The 22272-nt window shown below is 48.6% G+C and overlaps 1 protein-coding gene across 1 annotated transcript in view; it reads left to right on the top strand.

Moving 5' to 3' along the window:
* The window catches only part of UNC5D (unc-5 netrin receptor D), a 991829-nt gene that overhangs the window by 374596 nt on the left and 594961 nt on the right, over nucleotides 1–22272 (top strand). Inside the window, exon 3 of the mRNA XM_082253174.1 lies at nucleotides 20240–20383. Within this exon, the coding sequence (XP_082109300.1) occupies nucleotides 20240–20383 (144 nt within the window). The remainder of the gene's footprint in view (nucleotides 1–20239; nucleotides 20384–22272) is intronic.

Genomic DNA, 22272 nt, shown 5'->3' with positions numbered 1-22272 from the left:
ATCCACTCCCCCATCGATCCATGCTTCCATCCATCCCATCATGTCTCTATCCATCCATATCTCCATCCACCCATCCTTCCACTCCCCCATTGATCCATGTCTCCATCCATCCATCCATCCATCCATGTCTCCATCCATTCATCTTTCCACTCCCCCATTGATCCATGTCTTTATCCATTGATTCATGTCTCCAACCATCCATCCATGTCTCCAACCATCCATCCATGTATCCATCCATCCTTCCACTCTCCCATCAATTTATGTCTCCAACCATCCATCCAATGCACTTTGGAGAGATGTTCTCTTCACGGATGAATCCCAGTTTTCACTGTACAGGGCAGATGGCGGTGGGGTTATGGTATGGGCAGGTGTACGTTGTGGATGGAGTGGCCCATGGTGGCGGTGAGGTTAGGGTTTTAGCAGGGGTATGTTGTGGATGGGGTGGCCCATGGTGGCGGTGGGGTTATGGTATGGACAGGCGTACGTTGTGGATGGATTGGCCCATGTTGGCGGTGGGGATATGGTATAGGCAGGCGTATGTTGTGGATGGAGTGGCTCATGGTGGCGGTGGGGTTGTGGTATGAGCAGGTGTACGTTGTGGATGGATTGGCCCATGTTGGCGGTGGGGATATGGTATGGGCAGGCGTATGTTGTGGATGGAGTGGCTCATGGTGGCGGTGGGGTTGTGGTATGAGCAGGTGTACGTTGTGGATGGAGTGGCCCATGGTGGCGGTGGGGTTATGGTATGGGCATGCGTACGTTGTGGATGGACTGGCCCATGGTAGCGGTGGGGTTGTGGTATGAGCAGGTGTACGTTGTGGATGGAGTGGCCCATGGTGGCGGTGAGGTTAGGGTTTTAGCAGGGGTATGTTGTGGATGGGGTGGCCCATGGTGGCGGTGGGGTTATGGTATGGGCAGGCGTACGTTGTGGATGGAGTGGCCCATGGTGGCGGTGGGGTTATGGTATGGGCAGGCGTACGTTGTGGATGGAGTGGCCCATGGTGGCGGGTTATGGTATGGGCAGGCATATGTTGTGGATGGAGTGGCCCATGGTGGCGGTGGGGTTATGGTATGGGCAGGCGTACATTGTGGATGGAGTGGCCCATGGTGGCGGTGGGGTTAGGGTATGGGCAGGCGTACATTGTGGATGGAGTGGCCCATGGTGGCGGTGGGGTTATGGTATGGGCAGGCGTACATTGTGGATGGAGTGGCCCATGGTGGCGGTGGGGTTAGGGTATGGGCAGGCGTACATTGTGGATGGAGTGGCCCATGGTGGCGGTGGGGTTATGGTATGGGCAGGCGTACGTTGTGGATGGAGTGGCCCATGGTGGCGGTAGGGTTATGGTATGGGCAGGCCTATGTTATGGACAAGGAACACATGTGCATTTTATTGATGGCATTTTGGATGCACAGAGATACGGTGATGAGATCCTGAGGCCCATTGTTGTGCCATTCATCCACGACCATCACCTCATGTTGCAGCATGATAATGCGCGGCCCCCATGGTGCAAGGATCTGTACACAATTCCTGGAAGCTGAAAACATCGCAGTTCTTGCATGGCCAGCATACTCACCGGACATGTCACTCATTGGGCATGTCTGGGATGCTCTGGATCAGCGTATAGGACAGCGTGTTCCAGGACCTGCCAATATCCAGCAACTTCGCACAGCCATTGAAGAGGAGTGGACCAACATTCCACAGGAACCAATCACCAACCTGATCAACTCTATGCCAAGGAGATGTGTTCACTGCGTGAGGCAAATGGTGGTCACACCAGATACTGACTGGTTTTCTGACCCCCCCAGACCCCCCAATACAGTAAAACTGCACATTTTAGAGCGGCCTTTTAATGTGACCAGCCTAAGGCACACCTGTGCAATAATCATGCTGTCCAATCAGCATCTTGATATGTCACACCTGTGAGGTGGACGGATTATCTCGGCAAAGGAGAAGTGATCACTAACACAGATTTACACAGATTTGTGAAGAATATTGGAGAGAAATCGGCCTTTTGTGTCCATAGAAAAAGTCTTAGATCTTTGAGTTCAGCTCATGAAAAATGGGGGCAAAAACAAAAGTGTTGTGTTTATAACTTTGTTTGGTGGAATATGATGGAATATGGAGGGAAGTAGCGGGGTGAGTGAAGCTGTCACACAATGGATCTCTCTATTATGATGGATGTCTCCGGCGCGGGGACACTGGGGAGCCTCACTTATTTCCCTAAATGCTCGCTGCTCCAGAGATGATGTAATAAAGGTGGAAATGTGGAATCCGATGACAGATTATTGTTGATTTCTCTTCGGTTTGTTTATTTCCTTCCTATGGACTCACCCCTCCCCCCCCCGTTGGTTCAGCCCGATTTATAACAAGCATTCTCCAGGGTGCAAACACATGGCCGGTGCCAGATCATTATTTCATAGAATTCTCGGTATCATTATTCCCGTAATACAAAGTATGCAAGTTTGCATCTATTTGGCTCAATCATTTCTTCTGTGAGTGGCGCACATTACATGCAGTCAATTTTCTTTGTATAATCCGCTGCTTTCTAATCTTCCCCCCGAGATCCCCCCCACCCCCCCCCCCCCCATCACTCCCAACCCATGGTTGTTGCTGCATTCATTTCCCTGACAAATAAGCTCACCTTCTGAACTTCCTGGAAAGCCATTTACATACATTGATAGAGAAGTCGGCCGTCCCCATCATACCTGCAATCAGGAAAGATTGTGACAAACGCTACAATTAACAATTTCACCTAAATCTCCATTTTACATATATGGCTGCTGTAACTCAATGACATAGTTAGTAATATAGAGACAAGCCCTTCTAATTCACCCTGCGTGTGTTACTGTCACTACCATATACCATATCCCTGTATATTGTGTTCACTAAGATGCCCATCCAAGAGTTTTTTGACACTCCCTGCTGACACCACCGACAGTGTAAGGGAGTTCCACATCCTTACCATTCATAATTTAAAGAACCCCCAATGCAGTTTAACCGCTTGCCGACCGCCGCACGACTATATACTGCGGCGGTCAGCCCCTCACAGGCAGAGTGACGTATCGGTACGTCACTAGCCTGGGAGGGTCTGGGGAGCGAGCGCGTGCCGCCAGCGGCGCGCTCCCGCTCCCGCGCGGTCACGGATCCCCCGGCGCGTGTGACCGGCGGACCCGATGTCCGCCGGCCACTCTGCGATCGGCGGGGGAGAGGGAGAAAGTCAGGCAGCTTGTGTAAACAAGCTGCCTGTCATTCTCCTCGGTGTAAAGACACTGATCACACGGATCTACTATGTAGATCCGTTGATCAGTGTCCTTACAGCTCAAGCCACAGCCAATCACAGTAGAAAGCACGCCCCTAGGGACACACACAGCCCCTCCCTCCCAAATAAAGTTAACCCCTTCACTACCAGTGTATTTTTACAGTAACAGTGCATATGTATAGCACTGATTACTGTAGAAATGTCACTGGTAACCCCAAAAGTGTCAAAAATGTCAGTCAAGGGTCCGATCTGTCCGCCCCAATGTCGCAGTACCGCAAAAACAATCGCAGATCGCCGCCATTACGCGTTAAAAAAAAAACAACAAAAATGACAAAAATCTTTCCCTTTGTTAGTAAACGCGATAACTTTTGCGCAAACCAATCAAAATACGCTTTTTGCAATTTTTTTTACCAAACATAGGTAGCATAAAACAAATTGGCCGAAAATGTTAAAAAATTTTGATTTTTACATTTTTTTTGGGGGGAATTTCATATAAAAAAATGTGAAAAATATTGCTATTTTTGCAAAATTGACGCTCTTTTTTTGTTTATAGCGCATGGTCAAAAAATCGCACAGGTGATCAAATACCACCAAAAGAAAGCTCTGTTTGTGGGAAAAAAAGGACACCAAATTCGTTTGGGTACAGCGTCGCACGACCGCGCAATTGTCCGTTAAAGTCACGCAGTGCCGAATCGCAAAATACCCCCTGGTCGTTTAGCAGCCAAATCCTCCGGAGCTTAAGTGGTTAAAGGGTGTCATTGAGTGGCCACGTGTCTCCTTACACTCTGTGAGACCGAATAGTTTCCTCCCTACGCTGGATCACCATTGAGATATTTGTATATAGCTATCATATCTCCTCTCATTGTCTCTTCTCCAGGGAGAATAAGTTTAATGCTTAAAGTTGATCCTCCATAACTGAGGTCCTCCATCCCCCATATCAGAAGTCCTCTATCCCCATAATTGAGATTCTCCATCCACCCATAACTGAGCTCTTCCATCCCCCATAACTGAGCTTCACGATTACCCATAACTGAGCCCCTCCATCCCCCATAACTGAGGTTCTCCATTCCCTGTAACTTCGGTCCTCCATAACTGAGCTGCTTCATCCCCCGTAACCTAAATCCTCCATTCTCCATAAACAAGGTCCTCCATCCCCCATAACTGAGGTCCTCCATCCCCCATAACTGAGGTCCTCTATTGCCCGTATCTTAGGTCTTCCATTCTCCATAACTGAGATCCTTCATCCCTCATTACTGAGGTCATCCATTCTCCATAAACTAGGTCCTCCATAACTGAGGTCCTCCATCCCCTGTAACTGAGGTCCTCCATCCCCCGTAACTGAGGTCCTCCATCCCCCAAAATTGAGGTCCTCCATTCTCCATAACTGAGGTCCTCCTGTCCTGTAACCAAGTTTCTCCATCCCCCATAACTGAGCTCTTCCATCCCCCATGACTGAAGTCCCCCATTCCCCACAACTGAGGTCCTCCCTATCCGCACAACTGAGGTCCTACATGCCCCCTGAGCTCCTCCAACCCCCATAAATGAGGTCCTCTATCCCCCACAACTGAGGTCCTCCATTCTCCATAAATGAGGTTCTCCTTCCCTAAAACTGAGGTCCTCCATCCCCCCGTAACTGAGGTCCTCCATCCCTAGTAACTGAGGTCCTCCATCCCAAATAACTGAGGCCCTCCATCCCCAATAACTTAGGTCCCTCATTCCACATAACTGAGGTCCTCTATTCCCCGTAGCTTAGGTCCTCCATTCTCCATAAACAAGGTCCCCCATGCCCCATAACTGAGGTACTCCATTCCCCGTAACTGAGGTCCTCACTTCCCTGTTACTGAGGTCCATCATCCCCCATAACTGATGTCCTCTATCCCCCACAACGGAGGTCTTCTATTCTCCATAACTGAGGTCCTCCATCCTCCGTAACCAAGCTCCTCCATTCCCCATGACTGAAGGCCCCCATCCCCCACAACTGAGGTCCTGCATCCCCCACAACTGAGGTCCTCCATGCCCCATAACTGAGCTCCTCCATCCTCCACAACTGAGGTCCTCCATCACCCGTAACTGAGGCCCTCCATCCCTCATAACTGAGAACTCTGCATCACCCATAACTAAAGTCCCCCATCCCCTATAACTGAGGACCTCCATTCCCCATACCTGAGCTCCTCCATTCCCACATAACTGAGCTCCATCTTCCCACATAATTGAGCACCTCCATCCCCCATAACTAAGGTCCTCCATCCACCATAACCAAGCTCCACCATCCCCCATAACTGAGCTCCGCCAACCCCCATAACTGAGGTCCTCCATCCCCCAAAACAGAGCTCCTCCAGTCTCCATTACCAAGCTCTGCCATCCCCCATAACTGAGCACTGCCACCCCCCATAACTGAGGTCCTCCATCCCCCATAACTAAACTCCTTCATCCCCCATAGCAAAGCTCCTCCACCCCCCATAACTGAGGTCCTTCATCTCCCATAACTGAGCTCCTTCATCTCCCATAACTGAGCTCCTTCATGCTCCATCCTCCACAACTGAGGTCCTCCTTCACCCGTAACTGAGGCCCTCCATCCCTCATAACTGAGGTCCTCCATCCCCCATAACTGAGGTCCTCTATCCCCCATAACTGAGCTCCTCCATCCCCCATAACTGAGCTCCTCCATCCCCCATAACTGAGCTCCTCCATCCCCCATAACTGAGGTCCTCTATCCCCCATAACTGAGCTCCTCCATCCCCATAACTGAGCTCCTCCATCCCCCATAAGGTCCTTCAGCACTCTTATTCGTTTTGTTGCCCTCCTTTCGACTCTCTCCAGTTCCAGCACATCCTTCCTGAGGATTGGTGACCAGAACTAGACGACATACAAGAACTGGTGAAGAGGTTGGGAATGGAGGACAGCAATAACATCCAAACAGACATAAAATGTATATATGACTAATCATAAATAATATATTTATTAGGACAGGGGGTTTGGCCATCGCTCTTAGACACCTCCTCCTCCTGGTAGCAGCGTTTTGACAGAAAAAAGAACACCTGACTGGTAAACTCGTGTAAAAGCATCTGGGTTGTACATTTGGTGTCTCCAGAGTGGTCAGTTGTGTTTTCTCTCAGCAGCTGCCATTGTGTGGCGTATGTTGTGCTGTTAGCTTGTAAGGTGAGCCGCGCTCTGAGACGTTATATGTCACTCTGCTTAACATGTAAGTGTGACTTTTATATATTTTTATGACACAGTGAGCACTATGTTTAAGTAACTGTACAAACAAGTGCCATTGTTGGAGGAGTCCTTCCCTTCTGATTTCTGTGTATAGTAGGAGGAGTCCTTTCCTTCTGATTTCTGTGTATAGTAGGAGAAGTCCTTCCCTTCTGATTTCTGTGTATAGTAGGAGGAGTCCTTTCCTTCTGATTTCTGTGTATAGTAGGAGGAGTCCTTCCCTTCTGATTTCTGTGTATAGTAGGAGAAGTCCTTCCCTTCTGATTTCTGTGTATAGTAGGAGGAGTCCTTTCCTTCTGATTTCTGTGTATAGTAGGAGGAGTCCTTCCCTTCTGATTTCTGTGTATAGTAGGAGGAGTCCTACCCTTCTGATTTCTGTGTATAGTAGGAGGAGTCCTTCCCTTCTGATTTCTGTGTATAGTAGGAGGAGTCCTTCCCTTCTGATTTCTGTGTATAGTAGGAGGAGTCCTTCCCTTCTGATTTCTGTGTATAGTAGGAGGAGTCCTTCCCTTCTGATTTCTGTGTATAGTAGGAGGAGACCTTCCCTTCTTATTTCTGTGTATAGTAGGAGGAGTCCTTCCCTTCTGAAGTTACAGGTACGTCGTTTCGCGTAATAGAGCCCACCTCCCGCAGTATAAGTGCGGCGGCTGGTCGACAAGTGGTCAAAGGAGAATTATGCAAAAAAAAAAAAAAAGATTTGATAAACTCACAAATGCTTTTTCTTTACCGTTATTATTCCTTTATATTGGCTTTTGGAATTTACAAATGCAGCAATTTAGAAATGTGATGAAAGGTTTAGCACTGGGAGATAAATATTGCAACTCTATAGTTTAGACCAAAATGAGGGACAAATGAGGAGGAAAGAGGGACAGAAGGGCTCTGTTCCAAATCCGGGACAGTCCCTCCAAATCCAGGACAGTCCCTCCAAATCCGGGACAGTCCCTCCAAATCCGGGGCAGCTATGGGATTACAGGAAATAAATGCTGCATGAATCATTTGCCCTTGCTCAAGGTGAAGTGTGAAAAGGGCTTGCGATTGGCTAGAAGTTAGCGCCAAAGACAGAAGTCTCCTCCCCGCTCCTCTTCTTACTAGAACAGCGACCCTCCTGCTGAGGCTGTACCTGCGGCCATCTTGTTCCCACTCCACGCCGGAGAGACCTCCTACCGACTTTTAAATCCCCAAAGGAAGGAATGTCCACACAGAAATAGTTTCTGCACTTTACTGGCAGTACTTGGAAAATAATATAAAGAGTCCCATCACACGGGGTCACTTGACAGTATACAGTCAATCACATTTAGTGGACGTCCGCAGTCATCTCATGTGAAAGCATCATGCAGTGCTTTAAATAAGCCATCTTCCCTTAACGGTCTCTCTCCACCGGGAGTCATTAGGATTTACTGAGATGAGATCTCTTCAATTGCCTCCTCCATGGGTACACCTCTCCTGGGACCCTCTAGGGGAAGAGCCTCACTCAGGGTACTGTTGGCCTGGCCTTTCACAACCTGCCCTAGCCCCCACCTCCATAAAGGTCAGAAAGTCCACAGCCGGCTCTTCTGGGTGCAGATCTACCTCTACCTGGCTTCCAGCCCTGTCCAGGGCCTACCTTGCTGGCTAAATCTACTCAAATGTGGGGTATTTGGCTCCCAAGCCCCAACTGCACTGGGACTCCTCCCAAACGGGCTTATATGGGGGCAATGTCACTACAGGAGGGCAATGACTAAAAGGGGCCTAGCACTCCTGGGTGCAGATCTACCTCTCCCTGGCCTCCAGCCCTGTCCAGGGCCTACACTTACTGGCTAAATTGGCTTGAATGTGGGGTATTTGGCTCCCATGCCCCAACTGCACTGGGGCTCCTCCTAAACTGGCTTATATTGGGGCAATGGCTCACCCATAATGTCACTACAGGAGGGCTCTGTCTAAAAGGGCCCTTACACCTCTGGGTGCAGATCTACCTCTCATTGGCCTCCAGCCCTGTCCAGGGTCTACACTTGCTGGCTAAATCTACTTGAATGTGGGGTATTTTGCTCCCAAGCCCTAACTGCACTGGGGCTTCTCCCAAACTGGCTTATATTGGGGCAATGACTCACCCATAATGTCACTACAGGAGGGCAATGACTAAAAGGGGCCTAGCACTCCTGGGTGCAGATCTACCTCTCCCTGGCCTCCAGCCCTGTCCAGGGCCTACACTTGCTGGCTAAATCTACTCGAATGTGGGGTATTTTGCTCCCAAGCCCTAACTGCACTGGGGCTTCTCCCAAACTGGCTTATATTGGGGCAATGACTCACCCATGATGTCACTACAGGAGGGCTCTGACTAAAAGGGCCCTAGCACCTCTGGGTGCAGATCTACCTCTCCTTGGCCTCCAGCCCTGTCCAGGATCTACACTTGCTGGCTAAATCTACTCCAATTAGGGGTATTTGGCTCCCATGCCCCCAACTGCACTGGGGCTCCTCCCAAACTGGCTTATATGGGTGGCAATAACTCACCCATGATGTCACTACAGGAGGGCAATGACTAAAAGGGCCCTAGCACTCCTGGGTGCAGATCTACCTCTCCTTGGCCTCCAGCCCTGTCCAGGGCCTACACTTGCTGGCTAAATCGACTCGAATGTGGGGTATTTTGCTCCCAAGCCCTAACTGCACTGTGGCTCCTCCCAAACTGGCTTATATGGGGGCACTGACTCACCCATGATGTCACTACAGGAGGGCTCTGACTAAAAGGGGGCCAGCACCTGATGAGACTGTCTGCGGTAACCAGATACTATTTTGGAACAGAGCCACCTAGTGGCAGAGTAGCTAACTGCACCTGACTACACTTTTCCTTGCTATATTGTCGAACGGCCAGGCCCGGGTTAGGGTGGGAGGGGAAGAGGAGTGCCTAGTCTGACCTCATAACTAGGCATAGGATGTACCTAGCAACATGGGACAAAGTTCTCCATGTACATTGTCCCATAGGGAAGAGAACAGTGAAAATAATATTTTAATGATACCTTTTCTTTGAAGCCGATGTGAGATCTTCCATAAGACATACTGCTCATGTGTGACTGAAGCAATGCCCGGGCAGGTTGCCATCACGCTGTACATTTCTGCATGTATTATAGACTGCAACAAATTGGCGGAACGCTCGGCTCGCCTGACTCCGAGGCAGTAATGGAGGCATTCCTGCACTGTATGAGGGATTTTCGAGGGATAACAAAATGGAATGCATAATGTAGCAGGAGGAAGGCCAAGGCCATTTTGCACCCAGTGGGATAAAGGCGCGCGCCGCACACTCCTCATCTCCACTAATACAGTGTTCTTGCTGCAAATGCGTTCTCCCAGCGCTCCCAGCATTAACATGCACAAACTCGTATTCAGCCAGCCTTGTAAACTGCTGCGAGGATGGGAGACAACGCACCATTTATCATCCCCGCGCCTTTCCCAGCCCCAGCCAGGTGCAAAGGAGGAAAACACATTTGGCAAGAGAAGCCGCAGCACGCGCCTGCTGATGGACATTTCAAAGCAGCGATAATGAGCAGGAGATAAGGGGATTATGGGAACATATGTTTGGAAGAAGCTATGTGACTATTAAACACTGAGTTTAGGCCAAGCAAGGTTGGTGTCCACACACCAGATAAAGTCTGGCTTTTCCAGGTACAGCGCCGATGCCTTATCATCCATCGCTCATCCCTTCAACTGCTGGAGGGGCTGCGGGGGCCGCGTGCTGCGGAGGGATTAAACAGAAACACGGGCTGAGTTTATTAAACCGATCCGTATGTAATATGTACCTTGCTGCAAGGCGGCTTCCATAATACTCATCCTTACTGGAATAGTGGAAAGGTGAAATCCCCAAACTCATAAATCTCTGCACCCAAGAAGCACATATGTGCACGCATGCACGTGCACATACACACATGTAAAGGCATGCACGTGCACATACACACATGTAAAGGCAAGCACGTGCACATACACATATGTAAAGGCAAGCACGTGCACATACACACATGTAAAGGCAAGCACGTGCACATACACACATGTAAAGGCAAGCACGTGCACATACACACATGTAAAGGCAAGCACGTGCACATACACACATGTAAAGGCATGCACGTGCACATACACACATGTAAAGGCATGCACATGCACATACACACATGTAAAGGCAAGCACGTGCACATACACATATGTAAAGGCAAGCACGTGCACATACACACATGTAAAGGCAAGCACGTGCACATACACACATGTAAAGGCAAGCACGTGCACATACACACATGTAAAGGCAAGCACGTGCACATACACACATGTAAAGGCAAGCACGTGCACATACACACATGTAAAGGCATGCACGTGCACATACACACATGTAAAGGCATGCACATGCACATACACACATGTAAAGGCAAGCACGTGCACATACACACATGTAAAGGCAAGCACGTGCACATACACACATGTAAAGGCATGCACGTGCACATACACACATGTAAAGGCAAGCACGTGCACATACACACATGTAAAGGCAAGCACGTGCACATACACACATGTAAAGGCAAGCACGTGCACATACACACATGTAAAGCCAAGCACGTGCACATACACACATGTAAAGGCAAGCACGTGCACATACACACATGTAAAGGCAAGCACGTGCACATACACACATGTAAAGGCAAGCACGTGCACATACACACATGTAAAGCCAAGCACGTGCACATACACACATGTAAAGGCAAGCACGTGCACATACACACATGTAAAGGCAAGCACGTGCACACAAACACGCAAAATGCAAATCATCCCTACTGTTTAAGGCTCCCCTCACACAACCGAAGGAAGCAGGCTCCAACACGGTCCATGATCCACTGATATCGAAAATAAACAAGGATGGAGCCACTCAACTTCCAAAGGTCCAGAATATTTAAAAAAAAAAAAAAAACATCCAATACGGGAAAAATTCACCTGCTAGACTTACGCGTTTTACTCAATCAGAAGCTCATTTACATACGCACATGCAAACACACAACCTCCCAGAAGCCATCTTGGTCTCAATTCAGTTGCAGTGTATCTACCCCCCCCCCCCCCAACAAAAATATATAGCAGGCTACATGTACTTCCATATGGTGGCTGCATTCGTTTTCACATATTTTTTATCTTTGTTTTCACTCGGTGAGGCTGCACTGTTTCTATGGAGATGCAGCGTTGGCACCCAAGAACATGGACGGGAGATGTGGCAGTTTCCAACTCTCTCTGTGCTAGTGAGTGTCCAGGGAGAGAGCCAAGATCTGGATAGGAGGCTCAGTCTCGGTCGGTGAGGAGGCTGGACCATGCAGGAAGATGTTGGAACTCTCTGAAGGCCCCATACAACGTCTCTGTCTCCTGCCAGTCAACTAAAGTGTGTCCGTTACAGTGTTACCCGATGTCTCCATACCCCTCCTGCCAGTAAACTGGGCTGAGCCCCACAATATGTCTTCATAAACCTCCTACCAGTCAACCAGAATGAGTCCCATACAATGTCACTAGATGTCTCCATACACCTCATGCCATTCACCTAGACCCGGGGTGGGGAACCTTTTTTCTGCCAAGGGCCATTTGGATTTTTTGAAACATCATTCGGGGGCCGTACAAAATGATCAACTTAAAAATTGCCCCCTTTCAATGCAGACTGACCACAGCGTGCCGTGCCCCCTTTCAGTGCAGAGTGAACTTCTCTTCAGTCCCCGCGTCTCCTCGAGTCCTGAGTCCTCCTGCCTCCTCCTTGGCCAATGGCATGGGGTTTGCCTTTCGGCCAATCAGGAAGTGGGTCCCGCTTCCTGATTGGCCAGGAGGAGGATTCGTGTGACAATAGCGAATTTTTATTCGCTAATGTCACACAAATTGGTGGGCTTGGGGCGCACTGCTCTGCGCCCCGGGTCTTCCCTTTTCTGCTCCTTCTGACAGCTCAGCGACACGGGGGGCGTAGGCAACGATTGTGCGGGCCGCAGGTTCCCCACCCCTGAACTAGCCATAACCGCACTGTGCTGCAGTTTTTTATTTTTTGGTTGCAGAATTTCTTCTCCTATAATAAATGTCACCTCTATATAACCAGGTCACAATCCTTGCTGTACAGTGCATTGAAAAAGTATTCACACCCCTTGAAATTTCCCACATTTTCTCATGTTACAACCAAACACATAAATGTATTTTATTGGGATTTTATGTGATAGACCGACACAAAGTGGCCATAAAAGTGGAAGGAAAATGATAAATGATACAAATAAATCTGTGAAAAGTGTGGCTGCATTTGTATTCACCCCCCGGAGTCAATACTTTGTAGAACCGCCTTTCCCTGCAATTACAGCTGATAGTCTTTTTGGGGATGTCTCTACCAGCTTTGTACATCTAGAGAGGACATTTCTGCCCATTCTTCTTTGCAGAATATCTCAAGCTCTGTCAGATTGGATGGAAAGTCTTGCCACAGATTCTCAATGTGATTTAGGTCTGGACTGTGACTGGGCCATTCTAACACATGAAACCATTCCATTGTAGCTCTGGCTGGATGTTTCGGGTCGTTGTCCTGCTGGAAGGAGAACCTCCGCCCCAGTCTCAAGTCTTTTCTTCTAAGATTGTCCTGTATTTGTCTCCACCCATCTTCCCATCAACTCTGACCAGCTTCCCTGTCCCTACTGAAGAAAAGCATCCCCACACCATGATGCTGCCACCACCATGTTTCACAGTGGGGATGGTGTGTTCAGGGTAATGTGCAGTGTTAGTTTTCCCCCACACATAGACCAAAAAGTTGAGTTTTGGTCTCCTCTGAGCAGAGCTCCTTCTTCCACATGTTTGCTGTGTCCCCCACATGGCTCCTCCCAAACTGCAAACAGGACTTCTTATGGCTTTCTTCCACCAATGGCTTTCTTCTTCTCACTCTTCCATAAAGGGCAGATTTGTGGAGCACACGACTAATAGTTGTCCTGTGGACAGATTCTCCCACCTGAGCTGTGGATCTCTGCAGCTCCTCCAGAGTTCCCATGGGCCTCTTGGCTGCTTCTCTGATGAATGCTCTCCTTGCCCAGCCGGTCAGTTTAGGTGGACGGCCATGTCTTGGTAGGGTTGCAGTTGTGCCATACTCTTTCCATTTTCCCATGATGGATTGAACAGCGATCCGTGAGATGGTCAAAGCTTGGGAGATTTTTTATAACCTAACCCTGCTTTACACTTCTCCACAACTTTATCCCTGACCTGTCTGCTGTGTTCCTTGGCCTTCATGATGCTGTTTGTTCACTAAGGTTCTCTAACAAACCTCTGAGGGCTTCACAGAACAGCTGTATTTATACTGAGATTACATTACACACAGGGGGACTCTATTTACTAACTAGGTGACTTCTGAAGGCAATTGGTTCCACTAGATTTTAGTTAGGGGTATCAGAGTAAAGGGGGGTGAATACAAATGCAGCCACACTTTTCACAGATTTATTTGTATCATTTATCATTTTCCTTCCACTTCACAATTATGGCCACTTTGTGTCGGTCTATCACAGGGATCCTCAAACTACGGCCCTCCAGCTGTTGCAGAACTACATCTCCCATGAGGCATTGTAAAACTCTGACATTCACAGACATGACTGGGCATGATGGGAATTGTAGTTCTTGAACTACTGGAGGGCCGTAGTTTGAAGTCCTCCTGGTCTATCACATAAAATCCCAATAAAATACATTTACATTTTTTGACAAAATGTGGAAAATTTCAAGGGGTGTGAATACTTTTTCAAGGCACTGTCTATAACCAATGAGGGGCCCGCAGCCCCCCTTAAATTTCTGTCCCCGTAGTCCTGAGCCTCAGTGGTGATTCACAGTTCCAGACATGGGAACAGATTCCGCAGCCATAAAAGACGCCACAAACAGACAATCGCACGCCGCCGGAATCTGTTTCTTCTCACAGAGATGTAATTAAATCTCATCCGTGTTTTATTTCACTCTGCAATTACAATGTATCCATAGTAATCCTCAATTATTCCTCTGCGCACCTCGCGCCCATCTGGATTTCCTATTTATGTTTTCATTTTACCGTCCTTTGCAGCGTCGCCGCGTGCACGCGCCGACCCCCATCCTTCTCGGCCCATGTCATCTATGTATCACCGGGATTAAAGCTGAACTCCGGCTACACTTTCATTCAAACCTATGCCGCGGCAGCCGCAAAGGATAGAAATCCACCTTCTGTGTACCAAATTCAATTGGAAACCCAGATATGACCTTGCAAAAGTAGCAGTGACATCATCGCTGTGCTGTGCATAGCCTGTGCAACTGTGGGAGGGGCCCATCACTCCACCCACTGATGGCTGCCTGCCGAAAACTAGAGGAGGGGGTGGAGATAAGACCAGTCACCCTGTATGAGGGGAGATAGCAGAAAGCAACAATAGATCCCCTCTAGAAACAATAGATCCCCCAAAACAAAATACTCCCCCAGCATAAATAGATCCACCTCAGCAATGGACCCCTGCCATAAACATTAGATCTCCCAGCAGCCAGCAGCAATAGACCCCTACCTCAACAGCAGATCCCTCAGCAACATAGGAACCCTCCCAGCAATAACAGATCCTCACCAGCAACAACAGACCCCCCCCCCCCCCCCAAAAACAAAATACTCCCCCAGCATAAACAGATCCATCTCAGCAATGGACCCCTGCCAGAAACAGTAGATCTCCCAGCAGCCAGCAGCAATAGACCCCTCCCTCAACAGCAGATCCCTCAGCACCATAGAAACCCTCCCAGCAACAACAGACCCCACAAAAACAAAATACTCCCCCATCATAAACAGATCCATCTCAGCAATGGACCCCTGCCAGAAACAATAGATCTCCCATTAGCCAGAAGCAATAGACCCCTCCCTCAACAGTAGAACACCCCAGCAACAAAAGGCCCCCAAAACAAAATACTCCACCAGCATAAATAGATCCACCTCAGCAATAGACCCCTGCCAGAAACAATAGATCTCCCATTAGCCAGCAGCAATAGCACCCGCCCTCAACAGCAGATCCCTCAGCAGAATAGAAACCCTCCCAGCAACAAAAGACCCCCCAAAAACAAAATACTCCCCCAGCATAAATAGATCCATCTCAGCAATGGACCCCTGCCATAAACATTAGATCTCCCAGCAGCCAGCAGCAATAGACCCCTACCTCAACAGCAGATCCCTCAGCAACATAGGAACCCTCCCAGCAATAACAGATCCTCACCAGCAACAACAGACCCCCCCCCAAAAACAAAATACTCCCCCAGCATAAACAGATCCATCTCAGCAATGGACCCCTGCCAGAAACAATAGATCTCCCATTAGCCAGCAGCAATAGACCCCTCCCTCAACAGTAGAACACCCCAGCAACAAAAGGCCCCCAAAACAAAATACTCCACCAGCATAAATAGATCCATCTCAGCAATGGACCCCTGCCAGAAACAATAGATCTCCCACTAGCCAGCAGCAATAGCGCCCGCCCTCAACAGCAGATCCCTCAGCAGCATAGGAAACCTCCCAGCAACAACAGATCCTCACCAGCAACAATAGACCCCCCAAAAACAAAATACTCCCCCAGCATAAACAGATCCATCTCAGCAATGGACCCCTGCCAGAAACAATAGATCTCCCATTAGCCAGCAGCAATAGACCCCTCCCTCAACAGTAGAACACCCCAGCAACAATAGACCCCCAAAACAAAATACTCCCCCAGCATAAATAGATCCACCTCAGCAATAGACCCCTGCCAGAAACAATAGATCTCCCAGCAGTCAGCAGCAATATACCCCTACCTTAACAGCAGCATAAGAACCCCCCAGAAACAATATATCATCCCCAGCCACAATAGACCCCCCCAAAATAATTCTCCCCCGGCATAAATAGATCCACTTCAGCAATAGACCCCTGCCAGAAAACACAGATCTCCCAACAGTCAGCAGCAATAGACCCCTTCTTCAGCAGTAGATTCCCCAGCAGCATAAGAACCCCTCAGCAACAATAGATCCTCCACCAGCAACAGTAGATCCCCACAACAATAGATTTCCCACCGCAACCATGAATCCCTCAGGAGTCAGCATCATAAGACCCTCCAGGACACCTCGACACCCCTTTCCATTACATATATTCAGTGCCGGAGGTGCCAAAACTGCGTTTCACCCCAGGAACAAAAATAGGCAATTATTGGGGTGTAAAATATTGGGAAGTCCCAGAGCTGAGGAGATAAAGCTGTTGACTCTTGGCTGTCGTTGGCCAAAAGTTCTGAACATTTTGACAGGTCCAAAAACAATGGAGGAAGTCGGCATTGTCTGCGCATGCCCGGAAACCAACAGCAGTGGGGCGTCGGCCCATTTTATAAAACCTAAGAGGGGTAAAATGACTACAATGAAATCATTTCAGTTCTACCACTTTGTCCCCAGAGGAAATCTCTGAACTCTTATAGGCAGGGCCGGTGCTTAATTATTTTGCACCCTAGGCAAGACCAGCTACGTGCACCCTCCCCTCCCCCCTCCAAAATAAAAACTGTACTTATTGCTCCCCTTCCTGCAAATAATGCCCCCCCCCTTTAACCCTACACCCCCTTCCTGTACACACTGCCCTGCTTTAACCCTACACCTCCCATCCTGTACACACTGCCCCACTTTAACGCTACACCCCCTTCCTGCACACACTGCCCCACACTTTAACGCTACACCCCCTTCCTGCACACGCTTCCCTCCTTTAGTGCTACACCCCCATCCTGCACACACTGCCCCCCTTTAATGCTACACCCCCTTTAACCCTACACCCCCATTCCTATACACACCGCCCCCCTTTAACCCTACACCCCTTTCCTGTACACACTGCCCCCCCCCCTATAGATGTGACATCCACCAGGGATGAGGAGGTGACAAGAGAGGAAAGTGGCACTGGCCATGGCTGCGCCCTAGGTGGCAGTGCGCCCTAGGCGGCTGCCTAGTTTGCCTAGTGGTAGCACCGGCCCTGCTTATAGGTTTCTTCAAACTCCTTCCAGTCTTGGTCAGTGAGTTGAAGAGCAGGCTGGGACCATTTGAGTCGGGCCTTTAGGACCTGGATCTAGAGATGGGGGGAGGTGCGTGGACTGCATGACAAATCTGATAATAGGAAAATAGAAAGTTAGAGGGGAGTTTGAATTCTCAATTGTGGAAATGACTCGAACAAGTTTGTAGAATTGAATCAAATTTCAGATTCGGCCTTCTAACTACCTCTGCCTCCTTCTGCGGCACGCCTTTGGCAGAGAAGAGATGAGTGAAATATAGATTTGAGGGTAGGCAGGTGCAATTAGCCACTTCGCCATTAGGGGGCTCTCTACCAGAATAGTGTCTGGTATAGCAGATAGTGACACCAGGTGTTAGGCCTCTTTTAGATAGAGCCCTCACCCAGCGATGTCAGGGGTGAGTTAGCACCCACATCTAAGCCAGAGTGGGAGGAGCACCCACTCTAACAGGGCATAGGAGCCAAACTCCCCACACCTATGCAGATTTAACCAGGACATATAGGCCCAGCACAGGGCTGGAGGCAGGTTGGGTAGGCCCAGCACAAGGCTGGAGGCAGGTTGGGTAGGCTCAGCACAGGGCTGGAGGCAGGTTGGAGTGGACCTGTATCTGTAAGAAGCCAGCGGTAATCATTACGTCCCTTATAAAGGTGGGGGTTAGGGTGGATTGCAAAAGGCCTATTAGGCCAGGCCAAGAGTTCCCTGTGTAAGGCTGCCTCCCTGGAGAGTCCCGGGAGAGGAGTACCTGAGGAGGAGGTGACTGCAGACAGCACAGTCCTAAAAGTACTATGACCCAGGGCAGAGAAGAGACTCTAGGGAGATGGCTGATAAAGTGCTGCACCTGCTTTCACCTGTGACTGCTGCGCACCATCCGCTATATGTGATTGACTGTATAATGTCAAGGTATGTCCTTGTGATGTGACTGCGGAAGGTACAGAGTGTCCTTGTGATGTGACTGCAATGCCGTTTCATTAACAACAAGTGCATTGGACCTCTTTATTGAATGGACATTCCTTCTTCAGCATATAAAGATCTATGGCCAGGAATGTCTTGTAGAGGCCAATGGCATGGAGAGGGCATAAGATGGCGGAAGGTTCAGCAGCAGGGGTGTATTTTGGTTTTGTGCTGCCCTAGGCAAGACTAAAATTGGACGCCCCCATCTAAATTTGTCCCACCCCTTCCTGTTTAGGATACACCCCTTCATCTGTTAATATTATTGAAGCCCCCAGTTCTCCTTGCAGGCAGGCAGACTGGTGGACAGCCCCCTGACCCCCCCCCATTTATTATTCACTGCCTCTCCATCACCCCATGTATTATTTATACACTGACCCCCGATATATTATATAAACATTGACCCCTATGTGTTATATATACACTGACCCCCCATATATTATATATACATTGACCTCTATGTGTTATATATACACTGATCCTCCCCATCACCCCATGTATTATATATACACTGACCCCCAATATATTATATATATATTGACCCCTATGTATTATATATACACTGATCCTCCCCATCACCCCATGTATTATATATATACACTGAACCCCGATATATTATATATATATACATTGACCCCCATATATTATATATACACTGACCCCCGATATATTATATATACATTGACCCCTATGTGTTATATATACACTGATCCTCCCCATCACCCCATGTATTATATATACACTGACCCCCCATATATTATATATACACTGACCCCGGATATATTATATATACATTGACCCCTATGTATTATATATACACTGATCCTCCCCATCACACCATGTATTATATATACACTGACCCCCAATATATTATATATACACTGACCCCCAATATATTATATATACATTGACCCCTATGTATTATATATACACTGACCCCGGATATATTATATATACATTGACCCCTATGTATTATATATACACTGATCCTCCCCATCACCCCATGTATTATATATACACCGACCCCCAATATATTATATATACACTGACCCGGATATATTATATATACATTGACCCCTATGTATTATATATACACTGATCCTCCCCATCACACCATGTATTATATATACACTGACCCCGGATATATTATATATACACTGACCCCCCATATATTATATATACATTGACCCCTATGTGTTATATATACACTGATCCTCCCCATCACCCCATGTATTATATATACACTGAACCCCAATATATTATATATACACTGACCCCTGATATATTATATATACATTGACCCCTATGTGTTATAATTACACTGATCCTCCCCATCACCCCATGTATTATTTATACACTGAACCCCAATATAGTATATATACACTGACTCCCATATATTATATATACACACTGACCCCCATTGTTATATATATACAATGACCCCCAAATATTATATATACAATGACCTCCCATGTATGATATGGGACTTTTTGGGGGCGCCAGACAGATTTTACTCCTGACCCAGTCCACCCTTATAAGACCAAGGGGCATCTTTTGGTGACGCCCCCCTGGAAAGTGCCACCCTAGGCCTGGGCCTTATCAGTCTAGGCCAAGATACAGCGTTGCTCAGCAGGAGGGACATTCTTCTAGCAGGGCTGGAGATAGGGGAGAGGCTCGTGCTTTGGTGCCAAAACCAGCCAACCACAAAGCCCCCCTTACATATTCATATAGCCATAAGCTGGTACCTGTAACTTGAATTTAATGATGCTACAAAGATTTAATGAGAACCGATGGTAAAGAACTCAGTACAATCTTTCTTTTCTTCTTCTCCAGGTTTGAAGGCTCTAGAGGTGTTCATCAACGTCACCCGACAGCAGGTGGAAGACTACCACGGCTCCGAGGACTATTGGTGTCAGTGTGTGGCTTGGAGCAATCTGGGCACCTCGAAGAGCAGACGGGCCTCCGTGCGAATCGCCTGTAAGTAACGTCAAAGAAAACTCGGAATTTATTTACAATAACGAGCGCAGAGGAAAGTCCGGAGCCATGGCTTTCCAGCCGGCTTTTTTTTTAATAAAGTAAGACAAATAAAAGCTAGAACGTGTTTTGAGTTGGATTGGAATTTCCTCCATTCTGTATACATGGAGCCCAGCGCGACAGATTTCTAAACAAGTATATCACGCCGGTATTTTTATAAATGGCAGGCGGCCTTTTGATTTTAAATATAAACTTCTTTACAAGAGCAAAATCAAAGGCGATGCACACAATGCGCTATGTACTATGGCGCTCTCCGGTTATATTCTTATACCGCATGGGAAGTCGTTCCAGGAAGGTGAACTCACAATTTAATGACACGATTCTAATATTATACCTTGTTTATGTGGCGTCAGCTCTCCATTCAAAGCTGTTCTATGGCTGAACAAAGTTTGGAAGCCACCTGATGTTCTTTATAATAAGATTTTATTGAAGATTGTAAGCCTACATTGGGACAGTATGGTACAAGACAATATCAATAGAGTTCAAGTCATCTCTATGGGAGTTGCTCCCGCTAACCCCCCCCCCCCAGTGGCGGCTGGTGCTCAAAAATTTTGGGGGGCGCAAACAGAAAAACGAGTGCCACAGCGTGCCTCCTTCAATGCAGAGCACCACAGCATGCCCCCAATCAATGCAGAGCGCCACAGCATGCCCCCAATCAATGCAGAGCGCCACAGCATGCCCCCAATCAATGCAGAGCACCACAACATTCCCCCAATCAATGCAGAGCGCCACAGCATGCCCCCCATCAATGCAGAGCGCCACAGCATGCCCCCCAATCAATGCAGAGCACCACAGCATTCCCCCAATCAATGCAGAGCGCCACAGCATGCCCCCCAATCAATGCAGAGCACCACAGCATTCCCCCAATCAATGCAGAGCGCCACAGCATGCCCCCCAATCAATGCAGAGCGCCACAGCATGCCCCCCAATCAATGCAGAGACCAGCGTGCCCCCAATCAATGCAGAGCGCCACAGCATGCCCCCCAATCAATGCAGAGACCAGCGTGCCCCCAATCAATGCAGAGTGCCACAGCATGCCCCCCAATCAATGCAGAGTGCCACAGCATGCCCCCCAATCAATGCAGAGCACCACAGCATGCCCCCATTCAATGCAGAGCGCCACAGCATGCCCCCCAATCAATGCAGAGACCAGCGTGCATGCTCCCTTCAATGCAGTGTGGGCTTCCCCCTGAGACCAATGCACTTACCTGGCGGCGGCTTCTTCTTCAGTCCCAACGGCGGCTTCTCCCCTCCTCGAGACTCCGTCCTCTTCTGCAGCGGCGGGAAGGTGACCGGGCAGTGACGGTGAGTGACTGATGCACGCACTAGCACCGCCCCCAACGAGGTCAGCAAGGATTTCCTGAATCATGATTGGTCCAGGCTGGAGTCTGGACCAATCATGATCCAGGACATCACAAAAGGGGGGTGTCGGAGCGCAATGCTCTGCACCCAGGTGACCCCCCAGAAGGCCGCCAATCGACACCCCTGCCGGGTGGAAACCCCCCCCCCCCCATAGCCACCAATGAGTCCGGCGCCCCTAGTGGGCTAAAGATGGAATTTCTTTTTTAATCTATTTTTTTTTATCTTTTTTTAATCTTTTTTTGAAAAGGCCGCCACTGCCCCCCCCCCCCCAACACAGAAGTACCTGTCGTCAGCCATCAGATATGCAGAGAAAAGTCATTACCCCATGTGTAGCATGACCCCCTGATGGGGCTGTCTGTATTATCACAGGTTCTATTCCCTATGGGTTAGCCCTTCCGCCTAGCAGCACTGGGGTTGTCGGTTCAAATCCCAACAACAACACGACCTTCCTGGAGTTTGTATGTTCTCCC

This window comes from Pelophylax lessonae (assembly GCF_965119305.1).
Source record: "Pelophylax lessonae genome assembly, chromosome: 4".
Lineage (NCBI taxonomy): Eukaryota > Metazoa > Chordata > Amphibia > Anura > Ranidae > Pelophylax > Pelophylax lessonae.
The sequence above is the reverse complement of the archived record's forward strand: the minus strand, read 5'-3'. Positions and strand labels throughout refer to the sequence as shown.